The following is a 19,001-nucleotide window of genomic DNA, read 5'->3' on the forward strand; positions in this document are numbered from 1 at the left end:
TCCTTGACGCCATATGCGAGTTCGCCACCCTGTTTCCATTGGCTGGCAGATCTCAAACTATAGCGACCAGGGACTAGCGCGGCCTAGTGGGCTGGTGTAAATTTGGGGCGTGGCGCCGGCTGCCGTCAACCCTACCAGTGCGGCGGACAGTACATTGTCGGGGTGGGGCATGGGCTGGCCGTATTTGGATGGGGGAGACGATGAATGAGTGAGCGAGCGAGCGATGGAGTGAGTGAATGAGACTGGGGCACACACACCACATTCACACGGTACACCAGGGTTGGATGTTGAACTGAACGGTAAGGTGACTGCGCAGCGGGCGGGAAGGCAAGGCAAGATGTGGGAAGCGAAGAGTTACGTGTGCCCGGCAAGCCTGGGTGAACCTGGTCAGAGGGTTCGACAGTGAATGCGATGCGCTGGGGGGTCTGTATGGCTGGCGGGATCACTGAGAGTGTGGCCCTCCCACGCTCTCTCTCTCTCTCTCATCTTCACTTTCATTTTCACTTTTGGTCTCATTCTCACTCTCACTCCAAAGTTCAATACCCATCTCAGTCTGGCACACACTCATACATCTCACCGTCAGTCTCGGCAGACAGTAAACCTGCATCCCTCCTCCCCTTCCTCTTTCCCATCCCCCACCCGTCTTGGGCATTCCACGTCGGAACATGGACGCAGGGCAAGTTGATGCGTGGCATGCAGGTACCGAGTCTGCCTTTTGCAGGACGCACTGTGGGCCTTGTTTTTCTTCAATCTCAGCCCTTTCACAGTGCTGACAGCCGCGAAGGAAACTCCTTCCCCCCCCCCAAAAAAAAGCCTCCTGAGTCGGAGAATCGCCGGCGCCAGTCGCTTGTTCTTGTTCTTGTTTACAATTCTGGTACCGCTTGCGGCCATGCGAGAGATTGGCTGCCCACACCTGTCATTCCAGAACCCCAGTGTGCGCGGTGATTGATGGGGAATCAACCAGGAGCACATTCAATATTGCTGCGGTACGAGAGAACAGAGCGAGATTAGAGATGAGACATGATACGGACGGTGGATGAGGATTGAGGAGGGCACAGCACTCCTCCCTCCCTCCCATCTTGCACCGTCTATCATCCACCCAGTGCCACCATCCACCGTCTCCCCTTCTCTCCCTGCCACTGTAGGTAGTCTGTCAGTCTGTCACTGTCGAATCCTCGAGTAGCCAGTAGTGTCGCCTTGATGTCTCTCCTCACTCTATGCCAGGGCTGTGTCGAGATGTCTCTCCTTTGTGATCAAGTGACCACTCTCGTCCACCTCTCCTCTTGCGGTCTTGAGGCTTGTCTTGCCTAGGGGACTCTCGGTCCTGGCCGTGGTCCGACCAACGGCGTGTGTCTTGCTCTCGTCCAGTCTTCGCCCGTACGCTTCGGCGTCCCTCTTCTTCTTCTTCTTCTCCTTCTTCCTCATTCCTCCTGTTATCCGCAAAGCCTTACGCACTTCAGCACTCTCCGACCTCGTCCGGAATTCTAGGCGACGCTAAAGAACCCTCCGTGGCGGATGGCATTGTTTGTTATCGTTGTCTTCGAGGCAGTCCCGCCCAAAGTTCGGCAAACTTGTCAGTATGCTTTGCGCTGACGCGGTGCAATGTCTGATGATAGAGAGACCTTTGGGATGCACGCACAATGGCATCGTCTTTTTCGGTGGTTGCTTATGATCCATCGCATGCTCTACTGCTACCACAGGGGCATTAAACTGGCGCAGTCTGATGTTCAGAAACACGAGAAACGCAGCCTAGTGTTTCCCATTTCTTACGCTGCAATAAACACCGTACGGAGAATCCAACGGTAGGAGACTGCTTCCCAGGTTCCTCATACTCGGCTGGCTTCATGTCGTCCGCCCACCCACAGTGTGTATTCCGATCAGAGCATCAAAAGGTCGACTGTCGATTGCGCCGCCTATCTGCTTCAGTCCAAAGTGAAACCCTCCCGACCCTCTCTGCTGGGTGGCCCTTGTCCGGCCGAATCCCAACCTTTGGGGGAGAGCCAGCCCTCAGAGGCTCAGCCAACCGAAGATGGGGGAAGAGGAGAGGAAGACATTAGAACGGACGGGACTGCGTGATGCATTGTGTGCACTGGGCAGTGGGCAGACTGAACGGTAGAGGACGAGCTGCAGCTGGAACAGTGCAACGCACCACCCGCCCACTCTCTCTTTTTCTCTTTCCCCATCTCCTTCGCTTCTTCCCACCTCACACACCAACCAAGGTCGGTCCACGGTACCACCAGCGGTCTGGAGTCTGCACATCTGCACGGCGGCAGCAAGACAAATGGATTATCGCGGCTTCGGTCGAGCATCTAGTGGAGGGTCAAGCATCCAGCTGCGGATACGTACCTTCCAGCGTGGGATTACCAGCCATGGACGACCCAAACAATGTCGCCGGCTGCTCACACTGTCCACCACCCACACTGTGATGTGGCAGAGTGCCAGAGACATTGCCCAAGGCCCCAAAGATCCTCCACTCTCATTGGGTACATACACATGGGAGGTGCTGTTGCACACTGCTGCAGGAGGTTAGAGCCCCGGGATGCATGACGGACAACGAGGCAGTGGCCCTCTGCTCTCCTGCTGCTGTAGAGAAGGCAAGGTACCTACGTGTTGGTTCCTGCCCTGCTTCGTGTGTAGGTACCTAACCTTTCATGCGAAAACAGAAACAGAGAGAGAGACACACACACACACACTACACAGACACGCACCCGTGGACGCACACACAGGGCTGTGAGCCAGTGACATGCAGACACTGGGTGGATCTTGGTGCCGCTATGACTGCTCGCTAGACCCCTGGTCTGGTGCAAAAGAAAAACAATAACCGAGAAATGACCATGGGCCCTTGACCTTCTGGCCTGGATTCGGAAACGTGGCGGCTGGCACGCTTGGAGGCGAATCAAGCGACAGACCGCACCCTGAATGTCACTTTTGTGGACCTGACAATTTAGGCACCAAGTCATGTAGTCCACAGTGTGCGACTGCCACTTCCGCAGGCTGCAGCCCACCTGCCGTGGAAGCTACCACGCTTCTCACCTTCCATCTCTCACACAGGGCACACCGCAACTGCCCACCTCACACACCAGAACAGGGAAGGCAGCATCTTGGGTACGTACTTGGGCAGTCAGCACCTTCAAGGTTCTCTTTGCCTTCCATCTTGATGACCAACTTTTCCATAAGGCGGACAGTCCCTTCCCCATCACTAACAGCGGGGCAACCGTTTGCCAGTCCGTAACTGACCGATCTCACCGTCACACTCGCAGTCACTCACTCACTCACTCACTCACCCCTCACAACCTGCTCTTGCTCTCTCTCACCTCACAAAGTCCCCACGCAGACGTTTACGCAGATCTCAGCAGAGGTCTCTCGCCCCATATCGTCACTCGTCACTCTCTGCGCCTCCCCCTCCTTCACCCCAGCATCATCCGTCAGTGGCCAAACCATGAACAGGCCATGATGGAAGCCCCAGACCTGTTTATCGATCCATGCCTCTTCTCTTTCCATTCTAGCACGTCTTGACTCTTGGCTTCAGTCATTCAGCAACTCCCCAGTGCCGTGCATGCGTACGGATGCTCCGTACGGATATCCTGCTCATGATCCGTCAGATCTTGCGACTGCCGGCCGATGGACTGCTGCTGCTGCGGAGGCGCCAGGTCGAGATTAAGGTAAGCTTCGACATGCCATACGCATGGGAGCAACTCTATCGCCATCGATAATAGCTTCCAGCTGCGGCGGTGGGCGCCAAACGCCTTCTAGACCAACTCTCGACTGGGACCATACGTTCCACACCTTCTATCCGTACGGCGAAAGCGTGGGATTTGCTGTGGTACCCGACCTTGCACCAGCACTGCATGAAATGGACGGGCCTCCTGCGCGACCACGCCAGCAGCGCCCCTGGGCCAGACCCTGGAACAAATGTGTCTCTCAAGTCCCTGGTCTCTGGCTCTCTGCTCCCCAGTTGTGGCACAGTACAGCTCCCTTGTCCACCCGCCGATGGCTGTGAAGACAGAAGGCAGAAGCGCTGAAGGCTGAAGCCGGCATTGACAAGTCGCCCCTGCTGCGGAGGCCAATCTGCCAGTCCAGTGGAGGTGAATCGGGGCAGGGCACGGCTGGGGCCCCTAGAGGTCTTGGGAGAGGGGCCTATAGGAGATGGGAAACCATCTTGAGACACCTGACGATGGCTTCGTGATCTCTACAGTGGAGCTCATAGGGGAATCCGAGTGACGAAAGGGGGCAGAATCGCATTCCCCTCGCCTTGTCACCCCACGTCCCAGTCCGTCACCTCGACAGTCAGCCCGGTCGACCAGTCAGTCACCCAGTCCTCCGATCAACCGTCATCCTGTCCGCTCGCTCTCTTGCCTTTGGCAGCGCCACGACAGTCACAGCACCGGTACGGATACATGGCCAGGGCTCATCTCAACAATGTAACGGGCATTTGTTCCGTTTGCCTACCGTTTCCATGCCATCCAATCGTGCCGGTCACCTAATGTCCCGCGCAATGGAACTGAGGACTGCTATTTTGGTCGCCCAGTCGGCTCTCTACGCTACGGATACTGGTTGGATGCTTGCACGCGGTGCAGAGAGGCCAGAGCCGGACGGTCCTGGGCTCAGGGTTCCTGGATTCGCCCGTGCCTGGGAAGGCCGAGGACCCTTTCAGCAGACTGCAGCAGACGTAGGAGCGGCATCCCCTCCTTTATCCAGGACTGGTTCCATATCGGGACAGGATTGACACTCAACCTCGATGTCCTTCTGCCGGGCTCTTGTTTTTCTTCCGAACGAGCTCTCAGCACAATGCCTGCAGCAACGCAAGCCAACATTCGCCAGGTTGCCAGGGTCTACTATGTACATAGTGTAGACAACAAGTAAAGAAAAGCAACATGGTGGTGTGGGGACTCTGTCATTGAGTTCGACCTTCGCTGTCACACAGTTCCTGTTGACCCATCCAATCCACGCTCGATGCTCTACACCTACCAACGCCGAAGCTCCTCTGGAAGGAAGGATTCGATGGCCGGTTGGACAACCTTCTTCTGTTGCTCTTGGTCTCCAGCCTCTGGACCAACCTTCCAGCCTCACCAGCTGTGCCATCACCAATCAGTCCCCCGCTAACTTCCAAACCCTACCATATCAACGCCCGCGTGAAACCAAAAGTGTGCGATGTGCATGGCGGCGGACGGCATGTTTGCGCCCATGTGAGGCAGCTGACGGAGGACCGGTGTTGTTCCTTTGAGTTGACAACTTACGTTGGTCGGCTCACCCCACGAGATCTTGCGGATTTGCTCTCTCGGTGAATAGGATCTAGCAGCCATGGGAAAGGCAAGGGAGGACACACGGACGGTAGACCAACAACAAGGTTGAGGGGGGCATGGGAAGACATGGAAAAGCCCCTTCTTCACTGTCACACCGCCATTTTGGCATTCAAGGTTGGGCCAGACTCGATCCAGATAGCGGATTGTGTGCATCGCTTGCTGCGGCGGCGGATTATTCCTCTCGCCTGTCTCACCACCTCACCTCGTTCCCCGGGTTCTACGCCAACCGTCTCAGTGGGGGGACGCTCCGACCACCTTGCCGCCACTCTCTCTCACCGTTCCCATCTTCCCCTCCCCCTCCTTTGTCCTTTGGGGGGTTGGAGAAGTACGAAGACGATAGCTGGGAGCTGAAGCTTACCTTGGGTTGGCGAGGCAAACACGGCTAGCTACCAGCTGAGCCACCTCGATGGACACCATTATCTACGGTTTCACTATCGACCTGGCTTGCAACACATAGGGCTTCCTGCATCGACGGTAGAGCATCGAAAAAGCAAAAACAGAGGAGTAGGAATGCGAACGGTTCGGCGTCGCCAGCGACAGGGCCGGGACAGCAGTCGATGAGCTAAATCGACGCATCTGGCATGCCGGCGGCACTCAACTGGTGGTGCATGGCATGGCAGCCATGCCATGCCATGCCATGCCACCTCCAGCACAGCGGTGCCAATAGTGGTGGGGCAATCTGCCAAACGGCACAGTGCTTGCTTGGCGGTCTGCTGGTTCAGGGCTATCAGCAGGTATGGACGGCAGCGTGAGGTGACTGACTGGCTGGCCTGCTTGCTTGCTTGCTTTGGTCGAGGATGGGCTTTGCTGGCGAGCGAATCCCGCTCCGCTTCCATCCGATGCATCTCCGGCGCGGATGCAACAAGACGCAGCATCTCGCGGCGGTGTCTTGGACTCAAGTGGTTCGCTGTCGGGACTAGACAATATGCTGCCGCTGTAGGGCAGAGAAAGAAGTCTTCATTCTTTCCGCTGTATGCGCTGTTCTTCACCCCACCCAGTCACCTTACCCGGCAGACGTCGAGGATGAAGACAGGGTCTCCGGGTCCCGAGTGAATGGCATTGTTCAGATTCCCACTAAACAGAAACAGTCGAGGATCCGCCCCAAGGCCAAGGCTCCATTCTGTGCCCATGGGGGATCGAAGGAGAGTTGGCTACTCTGCGACGTCACCCCTCTCGGAGGGGCGCGGAACTTGGCGGCGTCGCCGACGATGAGTCTAGGGAATATCCGTATGCGATGCCTCTCTCTTTAGGGAAAAGTATCAAGCTCTCGGCTCGATAGTTTTCAAAAGTCTATCAAGTGACGACGGGAATCCACCAAGGAAACCGAACACTCACGGTACTTGAGCGATTGTCATATCCCTCTCCCCATGCGTTACGTTTGTATCTACCGTACAGTGTTGCCTCCTCTACCCGGTCTCCGTGCGGTGACGGGGCTTCCGTCCCACCCCGGCGCAGCACCCGCAATCCCATACCCGCGGATACAATCCGTCATGTGAAATCTCTCCCGCAACCAAGACCCAACCCTGTTGTACCGCAACCGCAATCCATTCCCGCGTACACCGCAAGCCTCGCAGCCCGCCCGGACGGTCGCACAAACATCCTTACCAGCAAGTGATTGGCCTGAGAGTTCTGAATACCTCTCTCCCCAAAGGACCCCCAGGTGGAGAGAGATACATAATGAGGGACGGGTTGCTGGAGAGGCACCTCCCGCAAATAGGCCTCGGTCTAGGCCTGGGAGCAGCGGCCGCCGCCACCCTCCTCGTCCTCGTCTCCCGAACCACCACCGCCGCCGCCGCCTCCCCCTCCTACGCATCCGCCCTCCCGGCCCCGCGTCCGGCGAGGGACAGCCGCAAGACGGCCCGCTCGCCGAAGTGGACGACGACGCGGGACCCGGGCTGCGACGAGCGGTTGCCGTACCCGCCCGACGTGTTCCCCGGCGCGCGGGACGTCACGACGGCGTACGGGAACCTGCGGGTGTACGAGTTTGGGCCGGAGGCGGCGGAGGAGAGAGTCCTTTTGCTGCATGGTATCGGGACGCCTTGTCTTGCGTTGGGGGGTATTGCTGGGGAGTTTGTGGAGAGGGGGTGGAGGGTTATGACTTTTGGTGAGTCTTTTTTTATGATGGTGATGATGATTGTGAGAGGTGGTATATGTCATTGAGGATGTGTGGTTGTGCTTATGAGCCGTGGTATCCGGAATGTGAAGTGAAGAACATTGTTCAGCGTGTTGTCCAGTATTCGAATGATCTTGGCAGCTTGGGGCTTACTCTCGAAGCAAACCACTCATCTCACTCATCGAACACATTACACACCACACATCACACGTTATACAGAACCCCCGCCCTCCCGCTCTCTCCCCCTTTCTCACCCCCTTCACGAGCATCCCCTAACTAACACCGCCAGACTTCTTCGGCCGCGGCTACTCCGACGCGCCCCTCGACCTCCCCCACGACGCCCGCCTCTACGCCACGCAGATCCTCCTCGCGCTCGCCTCCTCCCCCTCGCCGGGCTGGACCGGCAACGACGCCTTCCACCTGCTGGGGTACTCCCTCGGCGGCGCCGTCGCCGCCGCCTTTTCCTCCACGCACCCGCACCTCGTGCGCTCGCTCAGCCTCGTCGCGCCGGGCGGGCTGGTGCGCAGCGGAGCGCACGTCGGGTGGCGGAGCCGGGTGCTATATAACGCGGGGTGGATTCCGGAGTGGGTGAGGAGGTGGGTTGTTGGGCGGAGGTTGAGGCCTGTTAAGGTGGGGGGCGGGGTGGTCGGTGATGTGCCGGAGAAGGAGACTGTTGATGATGACGCGGCGGAGGAGAAGAAGGAGGAGTGGGATGAGCTCAGGCTCGTGGGTGGAGGACGGATTGGGGAGGTGGTTGGGTGGCAGCTTGCGAGGCACCCTGGGTTCGTGACGAGTTACATGTCGACGATTCGGCACGCGCCGATATATGACCGCGGGGACGAGGAGTGGAGGGTCCTGGCGGAGGTGTTGGAGGCGAGGCGGAGCAGCTGTGGTGATGGTGGTGGTCGGGGATGGTCGTCGGAGCCCGGGCTGAGAAAGGGGCGGGTGCTCTTCCTGCTCGGTGAGGACGATGACATTGTCGTGCTCGGGGAGACGGTGTGGGATGCGGAGAGAGTGCTCGGAGAGGACGCGGTCGAGGTCGTTGTCCTCGGGGGCGGGCACGAGATTGCCATTACCAAGGGGAGGGAGATTGTGGGTGCCGTCGTTGCTGCGTGGGAGAGGAGGGCGTAGGGAGGGCGAGACGTGAGGTGACAGGAGAGTTTTTGTTCTTTCCTGCTGGGGGCTTTTTACTGGACGTTTTTATGATGATGGAGGGAGGGGTAGGGTTATTGGCTTTTGGGGGGTTAGAGTCTTAGAGTCCTTGGTAGAGCCTCGTATAGATTATATGCTAGAATGGAATGGGGTAAGAGGATTTAGAACTGGTTGAGAGTCTGATGGGAGGAGGAGGAGGAGGAGATTGATGGAGCTGTGTCAAGTAGAATTTAGGCGAAAATTCGTTACACGATCTGGGACAGTTCGTTCGCCTGTTGCTTGCTTGGATCTGTTTGCATGTCACGATCCGTTCTATCTCAAGGAGAAAGTGATCACAGAAGACTATTCCCCCAGAGAGAAGCATCACAATGAAAAGGCCCGGCGAACCAATCTCTGAAATGGACTTTTGTTACTATGCCTTGTCTTTCACGTTTCCTTCCCCCCCCCCCCCCCAGAAAAATCGAGATGCAGACTTCATCACAACTGTCGTGTCTCCCTCGGTAGAGATATAGCCCCCATCGGAAAGAAGAGGGACCATTTCCAAGGTCGACAGACCAGTCGCGAAGGGAAAACCAAATCACACATACAAAAGAGATCTAGAAAACTCCAAACTGCCCACACCAATGTTCCCATATCCCCGTAGTCCCAGTGTCATCATGATATCCCGAATGCCGTGTCCCCAATGTGTCCTTGTGTTCCCAGCGACAGAAAAAGAAAAACAGACGAGCGAGTGCCTCCCGGCTCAAGTCAGAGAGAGGGCATCCCCAAAACGCCCGCCGCGGCTGACAAACAGCCAATGTCGACTGCTCCAATGCGGCGAAAGAGAGCGAGAGAAGACACACCGAGAGAAGAGAGAGGGAAAGAGAGAGGCTTCAACCACGCCTGCCCTTCTTCTTGTTCTTCCTCTTGTTCTTGTTGTTGGGCTTCGGTTTCTCGTGCGTATCAGGAGCCTGCTCGCCCTCCAAGGCCGGCTGATCGTGGTGCGTGTGTGAGTTTGACACTTCGCCCGCACTACCGCCCTGGTTCCAAGAGCCGGTCGTCGTCGCACCCGCACCAGGCTCGGGCTGAAGGTCAGTCGGGGGAACGTCGACGCGGGAGGGCGCGTCCAAGTTCCTCGATGGCTCCCACAGAGACGCGTCGGAAACATGAGCGGGATAAGATTCGTGTGAAATATTGAGAGATTTGAAACTCTGCGGGATCTCCAGAGTAGTGGCCGCGTGGTAGAGCGGCGGGTAGGGGGACATGGGAAAGCCCGTTCCGATCATCGCTGCCTTCATCTTGCTCAGGACCTCCGCTCTGTTCCTCTCGGCCTTGGCCTTGTCCACGGTTGCGCCTGTGGAGTAGTCTGGACCCTCCTGCAAAGGGCCAAAAGCCTCGAGCAGCCATTCCCGAAACTTTCCTTTGCTCGGATCTCCGTCCACGGTCTCCTCGAACCACTCTTGAGGAAACCATCCGGCAAAGTCGTCGAATGGGGCGGCGCTGGCGACTTCGTAGGGATGAATCGGGTGCGGGACGAGCTCCAAGCAGTGAATGCCATCGGCGGCATCCTTCACGTGTTTGGTCGTTGACCAAAGGCGTGCGCGACTGAGATCGAGGAGAACCGTCCGAGGCTTGTCGAGATCGCGAGTTCCGTCTCGCATTGTGATGTAGACATGGCGAGGCTCATAACAGCCATCCATAACCCCCGTGTGCATGTGTCTGACGTTGCCGTCGATGAGCTGCCTGAGAACCTCCATCCGCGTGTCGTGGTTGATGTCCAGAAGCACTGGGCGTCCCGTGTCGGATTGGTGAAATTCCAACGGCAACTCATCGTCCGGGACGAGATTACCGTATTCATCTCGGTTGCAGAGATCCTCAATGGAGTAGCCGTCAATGTACTCCATGAGGATGAGAGCCACGGTTTTGTACTGGACGCGCCGTTCGGGAGTCTCGCCGACGGCGAACCTGACCGCCCAAGTACCGTAGTACTGCGCAGTGAGGTGCGGCGGTCCGGTCAAGTTCTTCCGATAGAGATGCTGGTAATGGCAGCTCTCTCGGCTGAGTGCGCCGTCAGCGAGTTCAATGTTGCTGATCGGCGTGCCGTTGTATTTCGGCCAGAGCTTGTGGTCGAAGACTTTGGCCACTACTTGAGTCTGTGGGACGGGAAGCTCCACGTCGGTGTCGCTGTTCATACACTCGGGCGAGGGCAACGCAATGATCTTGCAACGGAAGACTTGAGGTCCGGGGTTCAGTGAAAGGCGTTCCAGCACCTCAAGTTCGAGATGCTCATCCTTCAGGAAATATCGGTGAGGGTCGAAGTGGCGAAGATCAGGGCCAGGTGGTGGGTTTGGAAGATACTGAGAGGTGCCATGAGGCTGGACTGGTCTGTACTTGGTGAGATTCAGGATGCTGCCTGGGCAATAATGGTCGGAATCGGCATAAACGCGAGACATGTTGCCAATGAAGCCGATGAGAGAGTGGTGTATCAGACTGTTCTTGCGGATGCTATCGGTGACTCTGGCTGCAAACTGAGAATGGAGGAAGGTGGTCAGATTGAGTGGAAATAGAGAAAGCCTTAGGGAAAAAGAAGACGAGCAGGTAGTCCAGAGAAATAAGTAGGGTAAGAGTCCCGTCTCCCTTTCTCTTGTTTTTCTTGTCCTCTTCCGCCTCCTCCCTGAGAGGTCTAGAGTGGCGAGAAGAATTTGCTTTCCGTTGAAAAGGCGGCAGCAAACGGATGTGTGATAAATGAGGTGGGAAGTGAGAGTGGGGGGATATTGTAAGTGTCTCGGCTTTTCAGGTTGGGGAAGATGTACCTTGCGGGAAGCCACCACAAAGGTTGCACAAGAGACAAGGAAGGTTCCCGTCTCCGAATCAATCAACCAAGGACGAACAAAACTCAACCACACAAGACGCCTCACACAGGCAACGAAGGTGGATTTGCTTCTATCTCTTTCTCCACAGCGGCTTGATTACTGTAATCTCAAACGGAGGCTCTCCTTTCAAAATATTGCAAGTACCCTATGATTTTCTTTCCACCGCATTGGGCACCTTGGTGCAGAAAATTGAAGGCTTTGTTCAAAAAGTCAATCCTACTACGACAAGAGCTCTTCCATGTATTATGAAGGTATTCGGCTGCAGCAATTGAGTTCTGTAGAACTGAATACCGTCGAATCGGGATACTTTGAAGATGGTATCTCCCATGAGCGGACTTTCAGCAGCCTCAGACCCAGTCAACTCTGTAAAAGGGGAGTTATGAGGACATAACAAGGCAATTCTTTGGCGGGCTTTGATGCCATAGCTCATATCCCTCTTTGGATCACAACTTGCAGCAGGCTTGGGCTGAATGACAGGCTTAGACTGGGATGTAGACTTGGCCCGTAAGATTATGGCGATTTCCTTTCGTTTCTTGCAATGTGTACACAGTGGCATATAAAACGCCAGGTAGAATTCCCTTCTCTATGAGCATCATATTTCGCATCGAACTATGACATATGCTTCGATAACATGCACCTTGTATAAGAGTAGCATTAAGAGTATCATACGCTGCCTTCCGTAGATATGTGGGAATCTGCATTCGAGCTCTGCATACGGATGGAATCTGGTAGACCGATTTCCATCTCTATCAAGGCAATGAGCGGAAGTCCATGGGCTAAGACAGGCATGGACAGTCGGACGTTGCAAACGGGAGTGAAAACACATACCAATCTTACTTGAGAGCTACAGAGTGAATGCCTAGATGACACACAGCTCTGGTGTAGTGCCTCAGTCCTCTATTCGTTCTCTTTGAATACCGAGCCAAAACTTCTGGCCACGTTCTTTTAGGGTCTTAACAACTAGTAGCAGATATCAGTGTTCAAGCAGGTTCGCCATTGACAATAGCAACATGCATGGGGCCAAATGCACATCTTTCTCTGGATTTTGAATGTGACTTAGAGTTCCATCATGGCCGTATCCTGGAAGAGGTAAAAGTCGGTGACTGATGCAACATCCCGATGCGCATCAGCCAAGATAGATCAACGCCGTTTGTAGAGCCTCGTCGAATGTACTACACCTGTTTCCAACAAGACACTATGGGCTGGGACGCAAAGACAGCGTTGCATAGGAAGACTTTCACCTGGAAATGATCTTGCCTCGCCTTTCATGATGGATGTCCTGTCATTGAATGCAAGCTAACGCGGGTCTATTGACATTTGCAGAGTCAGCTGGGACTTTCCTCATCTTCACCTTCGCCTTTGCCTTGGCTTCTTTCCATCTTGACATTTCTGGCTGCTTCCACTCTCTCCTTCACTCGGACTGTCTTCAATATTCCGGAAACCCCAAAAGTATCTGTCACAAATCTTGCTCCTCTTCCCGCAGGCCCAAGTCCAAACTCTTACTACTCGACGCCGCTACTCCTCGCTTCCTTGTCGTCTGTTTTTTCTTTCTGGTTTATCCAGTCGACTCCTCCATCATTTAAACTCGTAAGCCGACCCCTCGTCATCTCAATCGCCCTCTCAGATCTCGACAATGGCCAACATGCCTGGATACGCCCCTGCCGGGTCAACATACCTCCACTTCACATCTCCTCAATCAGCGCCCGCAACCACCTTCGACGAAAGGAAGCTTTCAAATGCGAGTCCTTCCGCCATCAGTGATGAGTTCAACCTGGTCATCACCCCCGAGTGGGCCATCGAGGTGGAGCCATCCGTATATGATGAGATTGCCCAAAAGTTAGTCAGGAAGCTGAAGGAGAGCGGAGACGTCGACATTGAGGAGGTCGCCTTTCCTCCCACCAGAAAAGCCCACGTCATCACTTGTGAGGCGGATGTGGTGGCCATCTTCAACGAGCGAAAGCGAGCGACAGATGCCCTTCTTGTCGCTTCGGATCTCGATGGCAATTCACGCTGGACTTCCGAGTTTCAGGTGTCGGCGTTTGGTATCCAGAGGGCTGCCGTAAAGAATACCGAGAAGAATACCGAGAAGAAGGCCAAGGAGAAGGTCGAGAAGAAGCGGAAGGCCGACGATGCCAAGGTTGAGGACAGTCCTCAACGTACCTCGAAGAAGCCGCAACGTGGCAAGAAGGCGGTCGTGCCAAATAACAATCCCTCAACTGTAGAGCCCGACGACAACTCGAACGAAGTCAAGGAGGGACGTACAACAAACCCCTGGGTAGTGGGAAGGCCCGACCAGGGCTATTTCATCCTTGGTCACAACGAGAAGATCCCGTCTCTTCCGATGGCTAAGCCTCGTGAAGCGTGTCGACTTTTCGCCGTTGTCGAAGCCAAGGATGTCGGAAAGCTTTATCGCTGGCACGAGGCGTTCATGCGATGGTCCAAGAGTCGAAATACTGCCCCCGAAACTAGAGATGACAGGCCGGGAACCCTCAGTTTCACCATGTTCGACAGTCACACACGCAAATCCATGGCGATGCTCCTGAAGCAGGCTGCAGCTTATGCCCTCATTTTCCGTACAAAGTACGTGATCATGACAGACCACGCAGCACTCATGTTCCTTGTCTTTCGCGACATGGAAGTTACAAGCGGTTCGACTCCTGCCGATGTGTGGAGAAAGGGTGTTGGGGAGGCGGTTGAGGTGACATTCATCAGACCGCACGATGATGAGCCTTTTGAAGGTCCACTGGCTGGATTTCTTGCGGAGGCACGACAGAAGACCCCGCTGGATACTGTTACAGACTGATTGCTGGATTGAGAGATGAACTCTTTGTGACGGGAAAAACAGGATAGATTGCATATGGTTTGTGCCAGAGGGAAGGATATCTGAGATTCAAAACATAGTTATTTTCGTCATCTTTTCCGGAGTATTCGTCAGTGATGCTAACGAGGAAGAAGTGTGTGGAAAGATGTGGCCTTTCCCAGGTACCTCAAGGTGAGTGCATTATAACAGCGAGGGAAGGAGGTGTGCGGGAGAAGCACGGCATGAGGTCAAGTGCCGTTGGTATTAAAGGACCCACTCCGCCTGGGCTTACCGGTCCGGCGCCGACCTGGAGATAACGGGTTCCGGCTGGTGTGGGGCCAACCATTCAAGCTAAGGTCGAGTCCCTGTCTTTTTCCAGGTAGAGGTTCTTTGCCACGTGCTCAGGTAGCGTCCCTCAGGCACAGAGGCGCTTTGTACGAAGTACCTACGCGGCGGTCAGCAGAATTGGCCGCTCTTCTAACCATTAAGCATGAGAAAAGTGGCCAACCTATTCTTCTGACCGTGTGGTACCTACCTACCTTACCTACCTCACCCCAGTTGTTCACGGTACCTAAGGCAAGGAACCTGAGGTTGGTTGAGCTCGCGACCAGTCGGCGGAACACGTGGTGCACGACCCTTCGAAGTACCTTAAGGTACTTCGAAAGATACGGAGTACTTCCTTCGTATACGGAGCACACCCCATTCCATCTCTCCAACACCAACCTCCTATCCTTCCTCCAAGTTGTCCAACAAACCTCCCGGCGAGGTTTCGATGCGACTGCGGGAAAGTCACTCATCTTTGGCCCCCATTTGCCTCGACCCGCTCATTACCCTTCAACTCGAGTGCTAGCTGGACCTCACTTCTGCGGAGCCACGTGGGTTACAGACACGCAGAGCCCGTGTTGCTTGCTTTCTCTCGAGTCTTTACAAGCCTCGCTCGGAGAGAGCAGAGGTCATCCCCGCCCCCTGCCGCATTCCACCCATAAGTATGGATGGCTTCCTCAACTTTTTTCCCGAGAAGGCCCATCGGGTCGCCGGCCGCCTGGCTAAAGTCCCTCCTCATCGTTGCTAGTTTCCTCATCTTTGTCCAACTTGCCCGACCCCATATCATGGCGCCCAAGGCTTCCACTCTGTTGGCCGGCCTTGCTGTCTTCGGCACCGGCACCGGCAGCAGCGCCGGCGGTGTCGTGAATGCAGCTGGTGGTGTTGATCTGAGCTGGTACGCGCCCGCTCGCACAGAGGTCAATAATCTGACCGCCGTGATCAATGGCAAGGGTGTCTGGGGTTTCATTTATGACACCTCGGAGACTCCCGACGACAGGTACGGGCAGTACAACTGGTGCAACATGCCGCATGTGCGCAAGACGGAGTATGTGAAGCCGTCGGATGAGTACGAGCTCAAGTACGTGGAATTAGTGAGTAAACGAACCGAACCCCTTTCTACTGCTTCCTTTTCCATTTCCTCTTCCTCTTGCTCAAACACTGATTTGTCCATGAGGTTCACCGCCACCACAAACGCACGCCCTACGCCTCCAACGCCTTCCCCGTGGAGCCGTACCAGTGGAACTGCGACGACCAAGGACTCTTCTATTACGGCGAGCCCTTTGCCAGCAGCAACAAGCCGGCAAAGACCTACTGGAAGGTCTACATCTCCCCCGTCAATCCCTTCGTCCCCGCGGGCTGGATAGGAACCTGCCAGTTTCCCCAGATCACCGCCCAGGGCCTCGACGACTCCTGGGTTCACGGCGCCGACCTCTACGGCGTCTACCACGATCTCCTAGGCTTCATCCCCGGCCATGACACCGTCAACTCGCCCGAGTGGCACCGCAAGATCAAGTACCGCGTCACTAACAACCAAATCACCAGCCAGGTCGCCGGCATGGTCGTCAACGGCATGTGGGCCGCCGCCGACTCCCTCCAGCTCAACATCCAGGCCGCCGGCGTCGACTCCCTCGAACCGCAGTACCCCTGCCCCGCCGGCTACGCCCTCTTCAACCGCATAAAATCCGCCTCCAACGCCGCCTGGGCCCAGCACCTCGCCGCCGCCGGCCCCCTCTACGCCGTTCTCGACGACATCTCGGGCGTCCCCGCCGACGACGAGGGCTTCCACGCCTCGCTGGACCACTACTACGACAATCTCTCCGCCCGCCAGTGCCACGACAAGCCCTTCCCCTGCAAGCTCGTCGGCGGCGCCAACTCCACCACCTGCGTCACGCAGGACCTTGCCGACGCCGCCTACCGCCTGGGCCACTGGGAGTACTCCCAGCTCTACCGCGACAGCCCCGACTCCCTCGCCGCCAGCGTCGCGGCGTGGGGCGTCTGGGTCGCCGAGCTCGCCGTCCACCTGCGCGCCGTCGTCGACGGCACGAGCGAGACAATCTACTTCCACAACGTCGCGCACGACGGCTCCGTCTCGCGGCTGCTGTCTATCCTGCAGCTCGACCATATGGTCTGGCCCGGCATGGGCTCCGAGGTCGTCTTTGAGCTGTACAAGAAGCGCGGGGCGGACGACGGCGGCGAAGGCGGCGCCGCCAAGAGCCCTCCCGCGGCCACATCCACGTCCACGCCTGGCTCGGTTGAGAGTGGCTGGTACGTCAGAGTCCTCTGGGGCGGCCAGGTCCTCAAGTCGTCCCATCCGGCACTGGGCCTGATGGATATGGTACCCGTCGAGACGCTGCTGTCGTACTTTGATGGGTTGGTAGGAGAGAACGCCAGCCTGATCAAGGGCAAATGCGCGTCTTGAGCGTTCTGTGTGGTGCTCATATGGTTCGCCGGGAAGTGGCCATCCCCTTCTCAGCACGTAAAAACGCCCAGTGTATACTTAGCTCGCCGCCGTACCTAATACATAATGATAGTCGACCTTACCCCTCGTGGCGCCCCCGCTCGCTTTGGATCACTCAAGGTTTGAACATAGTATTTTCTCTTTGAGAGGCTAGAGTAGACTACACTCCTTCTCGAAGTCCGTCCAACGCCCATTACGCATAGGATCCAGCTGGCGCACTTTGGTCATCCACGTTTGTAATTCTTCCGTCTCTTCTTCGTTGAGCTCTCTTCCTTCAATACGCGGCAGCGCCCTCATGTAGTCCAGCAGCGCCTTGTATATCCACGTAATGTCATCGTAGTCTTCCAAAAGGTCCTTGATATCTTCAATCTCACGCCTCACGTAGGATGCCTTTTCCGTACTTGACAGACTCGGCGCGATCTTGAGCCGGCCATCTGGCTCGGTCATGTTCTGGACAAGGAAATGGTGGTAGAACCAGAGAGACTGGTCTTCTGGGCCCACGTTTAGTGCTTCACGGACGAGATCGAGTTCTGCTCTTCGTTAGCCGACTTCTCACTCGTAAACTCCATGAGAGGATGTATGTGTATAGGGTCATCCTTACCGTCTTCCAGAAACTTTTGCCGCGCCGCGTCGTCGGCGCCGCGCTCCTCTAGCAGGCGGGGTATCAGGTTGGAGCGGTTATGCCACGCCGAGAAGTTGGATAGGTCCGTGTTGATCATCTTTGTCGTGTACGCGAACTCGGCCTCGACCAGGCTCGCGCCGTCGAGCGCCGCGCTTTCGAGGGTGGCGACGACTTTGCGCCGGTAGCCCCAGGCGTGGAAATTGCGGCGGTCCTTGGTCAGCATCTTGGAGACCAGGCCGAGCTCCTCCTCCCATATGCGACGGGCGATGGGTTTGGGTAGTATATCGATAGCCTGCTGGAGGAGCCAGGAGCGGTATTTCCAGATCCAGTAGCTCTTTGGGAACTCCAGAAGGAGGGGGATCGTGAACATGAGCTCGTCCTTGAGGGTGTCGACCACCTTTTCGTCGTTGACCGGCGGCGGCGGCGGCAGCTGCGCATCAGCTGTTGTACCACTCTTCCCACTCCCTGGGACCGGTGGGGACGCGTGGCCTGGCGGGATCGCGGTCGAGGAAGAGGGCGACGCAGCGGCGGAGGACGGAGGCGGAGTGCATGCTGCTGACGAACTCGCGGGCGGCGCCGACGGCGACGGCCCAGGCGAGGGTCTTGATAATGATCCACAGGTTAGGCAGCGCCTGCGGACGTTCCATGCCGTATAGTGCTCCGGGTTCAGGCGCAGGAGCTTCGTGGTCAGGGCGAGGGTGGCCGGGTCGGCCGGGTCGGCGGGCCGCGGCGAGGCGCGGAGGAGGGCGTCTTCGAGGGCGCGGAGGTTGGCGATCTTTGCGAGGTCGGCCTGGAGCTGGGCTTCGGTTCGTGGTTTCCGGGCTGTGCGGGCTATGCCGTGCTATTCGTTTTTGGATGGTGAGCTTTGTGAATATGGGAGGGAATGGGGCGTGTGTAGATGGTCTTGGCGGTTATGGGGTGTTTGGAGATGTGATGGAGGTGTTGTTTGATGGATAGAGGGACGCTGGGTTGGGAGGCGGTGATACTTACGCTTTCCATGGGGATCTGAGGGGTGCTCTATGAGAGCGGGATGATCTGACAGGAAAAGGGGAGGTCGATCAGGGAGGACGGAGAGAAATTACAGTCTGCTCAAGGTCAAGTTTGGGGGCCGGGGGGTTGAAGGCGCTGCGAGCTCTGGGTGGCATGAAGCTGATACGGGAACTTGCGGCAGCGCGGGCGGCGCGCGCTAGAGCAGGGATTCCCCACTACCCCGTCACGTCCATCAAAGTACGTCAATTTAGCCAGTGGCCCGAGCTCCCGGTGAAGAAGACCCCGAGCACCGTCGTACGTACTTCCCCACGTGCTACCTGCCTGGATAGGTACCCATCTTAGATATGGTAAGGTACCTTATTACCACTTTCCTCGAGCAGTTGTCTT

The 19,001-nt window shown here is 56.5% G+C and overlaps 8 protein-coding genes across 8 annotated transcripts; 5 read left to right on the forward strand and 3 right to left on the reverse strand.

The window, feature by feature from the left end:
- Positions 1-1,215: 1,215 nt before the first annotated feature.
- Positions 1,216-1,425, reverse strand: CTAM01_03387 (uncharacterized protein; the record flags this gene model as incomplete). Its single annotated transcript, XM_060519423.1, has 1 exon — positions 1,216-1,425. The coding sequence occupies one exon, from the start codon at positions 1,423-1,425 to the stop codon at positions 1,216-1,218; it is 210 nt and encodes a 69-aa protein (XP_060385629.1).
- A 2,141-nt stretch (positions 1,426-3,566) lies between these two features.
- On the forward strand, positions 3,567-4,673 carry CTAM01_03388 (uncharacterized protein; the record flags this gene model as incomplete). Its single annotated transcript, XM_060519424.1, has 5 exons — positions 3,567-3,662; positions 3,717-3,932; positions 4,007-4,121; positions 4,272-4,387; positions 4,578-4,673. The coding sequence occupies 5 exons, from the start codon at positions 3,567-3,569 to the stop codon at positions 4,671-4,673; spliced, it is 639 nt and encodes a 212-aa protein (XP_060385630.1).
- A 1,257-nt stretch (positions 4,674-5,930) lies between these two features.
- On the forward strand, positions 5,931-6,356 carry CTAM01_03389 (uncharacterized protein; the record flags this gene model as incomplete). Its single annotated transcript, XM_060519425.1, has 1 exon — positions 5,931-6,356. One exon carries the CDS (start codon positions 5,931-5,933, stop codon positions 6,354-6,356), a length of 426 nt encoding a protein of 141 aa, XP_060385631.1.
- Positions 6,357-6,980: 624 nt separating this feature from the next.
- CTAM01_03390 (uncharacterized protein) lies at positions 6,981-8,547 on the forward strand (the record flags this gene model as incomplete). The annotated part of the gene is made up of 2 exons (XM_060519426.1): positions 6,981-7,407; positions 7,706-8,547. 2 exons carry the CDS (start codon positions 6,981-6,983, stop codon positions 8,545-8,547), a joined length of 1,269 nt encoding a protein of 422 aa, XP_060385632.1.
- An 893-nt stretch (positions 8,548-9,440) lies between these two features.
- CTAM01_03391 (uncharacterized protein) lies at positions 9,441-11,000 on the reverse strand (the record flags this gene model as incomplete). The annotated part of the gene is made up of 1 exon (XM_060519427.1): positions 9,441-11,000. One exon carries the CDS (start codon positions 10,998-11,000, stop codon positions 9,441-9,443), a length of 1,560 nt encoding a protein of 519 aa, XP_060385633.1.
- Positions 11,001-13,053: 2,053 nt separating this feature from the next.
- Positions 13,054-14,223, forward strand: CTAM01_03392 (uncharacterized protein; the record flags this gene model as incomplete). Its single annotated transcript, XM_060519428.1, has 1 exon — positions 13,054-14,223. The coding sequence occupies one exon, from the start codon at positions 13,054-13,056 to the stop codon at positions 14,221-14,223; it is 1,170 nt and encodes a 389-aa protein (XP_060385634.1).
- A 1,106-nt stretch (positions 14,224-15,329) lies between these two features.
- CTAM01_03393 (histidine acid phosphatase) lies at positions 15,330-16,963 on the forward strand (the record flags this gene model as incomplete). The annotated part of the gene is made up of 2 exons (XM_060519429.1): positions 15,330-15,635; positions 15,719-16,963. 2 exons carry the CDS (start codon positions 15,330-15,332, stop codon positions 16,961-16,963), a joined length of 1,551 nt encoding a protein of 516 aa, XP_060385635.1.
- A 189-nt stretch (positions 16,964-17,152) lies between these two features.
- On the reverse strand, positions 17,153-18,623 carry CTAM01_03394 (geranylgeranyl transferase type-2 subunit alpha; the record flags this gene model as incomplete). The annotated part of the gene is made up of 3 exons (XM_060519430.1): positions 17,153-17,532; positions 17,604-18,465; positions 18,615-18,623. The coding sequence occupies 3 exons, from the start codon at positions 18,621-18,623 to the stop codon at positions 17,153-17,155; spliced, it is 1,251 nt and encodes a 416-aa protein (XP_060385636.1).
- Positions 18,624-19,001: the final 378 nt, after the last annotated feature.

Source organism: Colletotrichum tamarilloi (assembly GCF_030869305.1).
Source record: "Colletotrichum tamarilloi strain Tom-12 chromosome Unknown Scaffold_8.1, whole genome shotgun sequence".
NCBI lineage: Eukaryota > Fungi > Ascomycota > Sordariomycetes > Glomerellales > Glomerellaceae > Colletotrichum > Colletotrichum tamarilloi.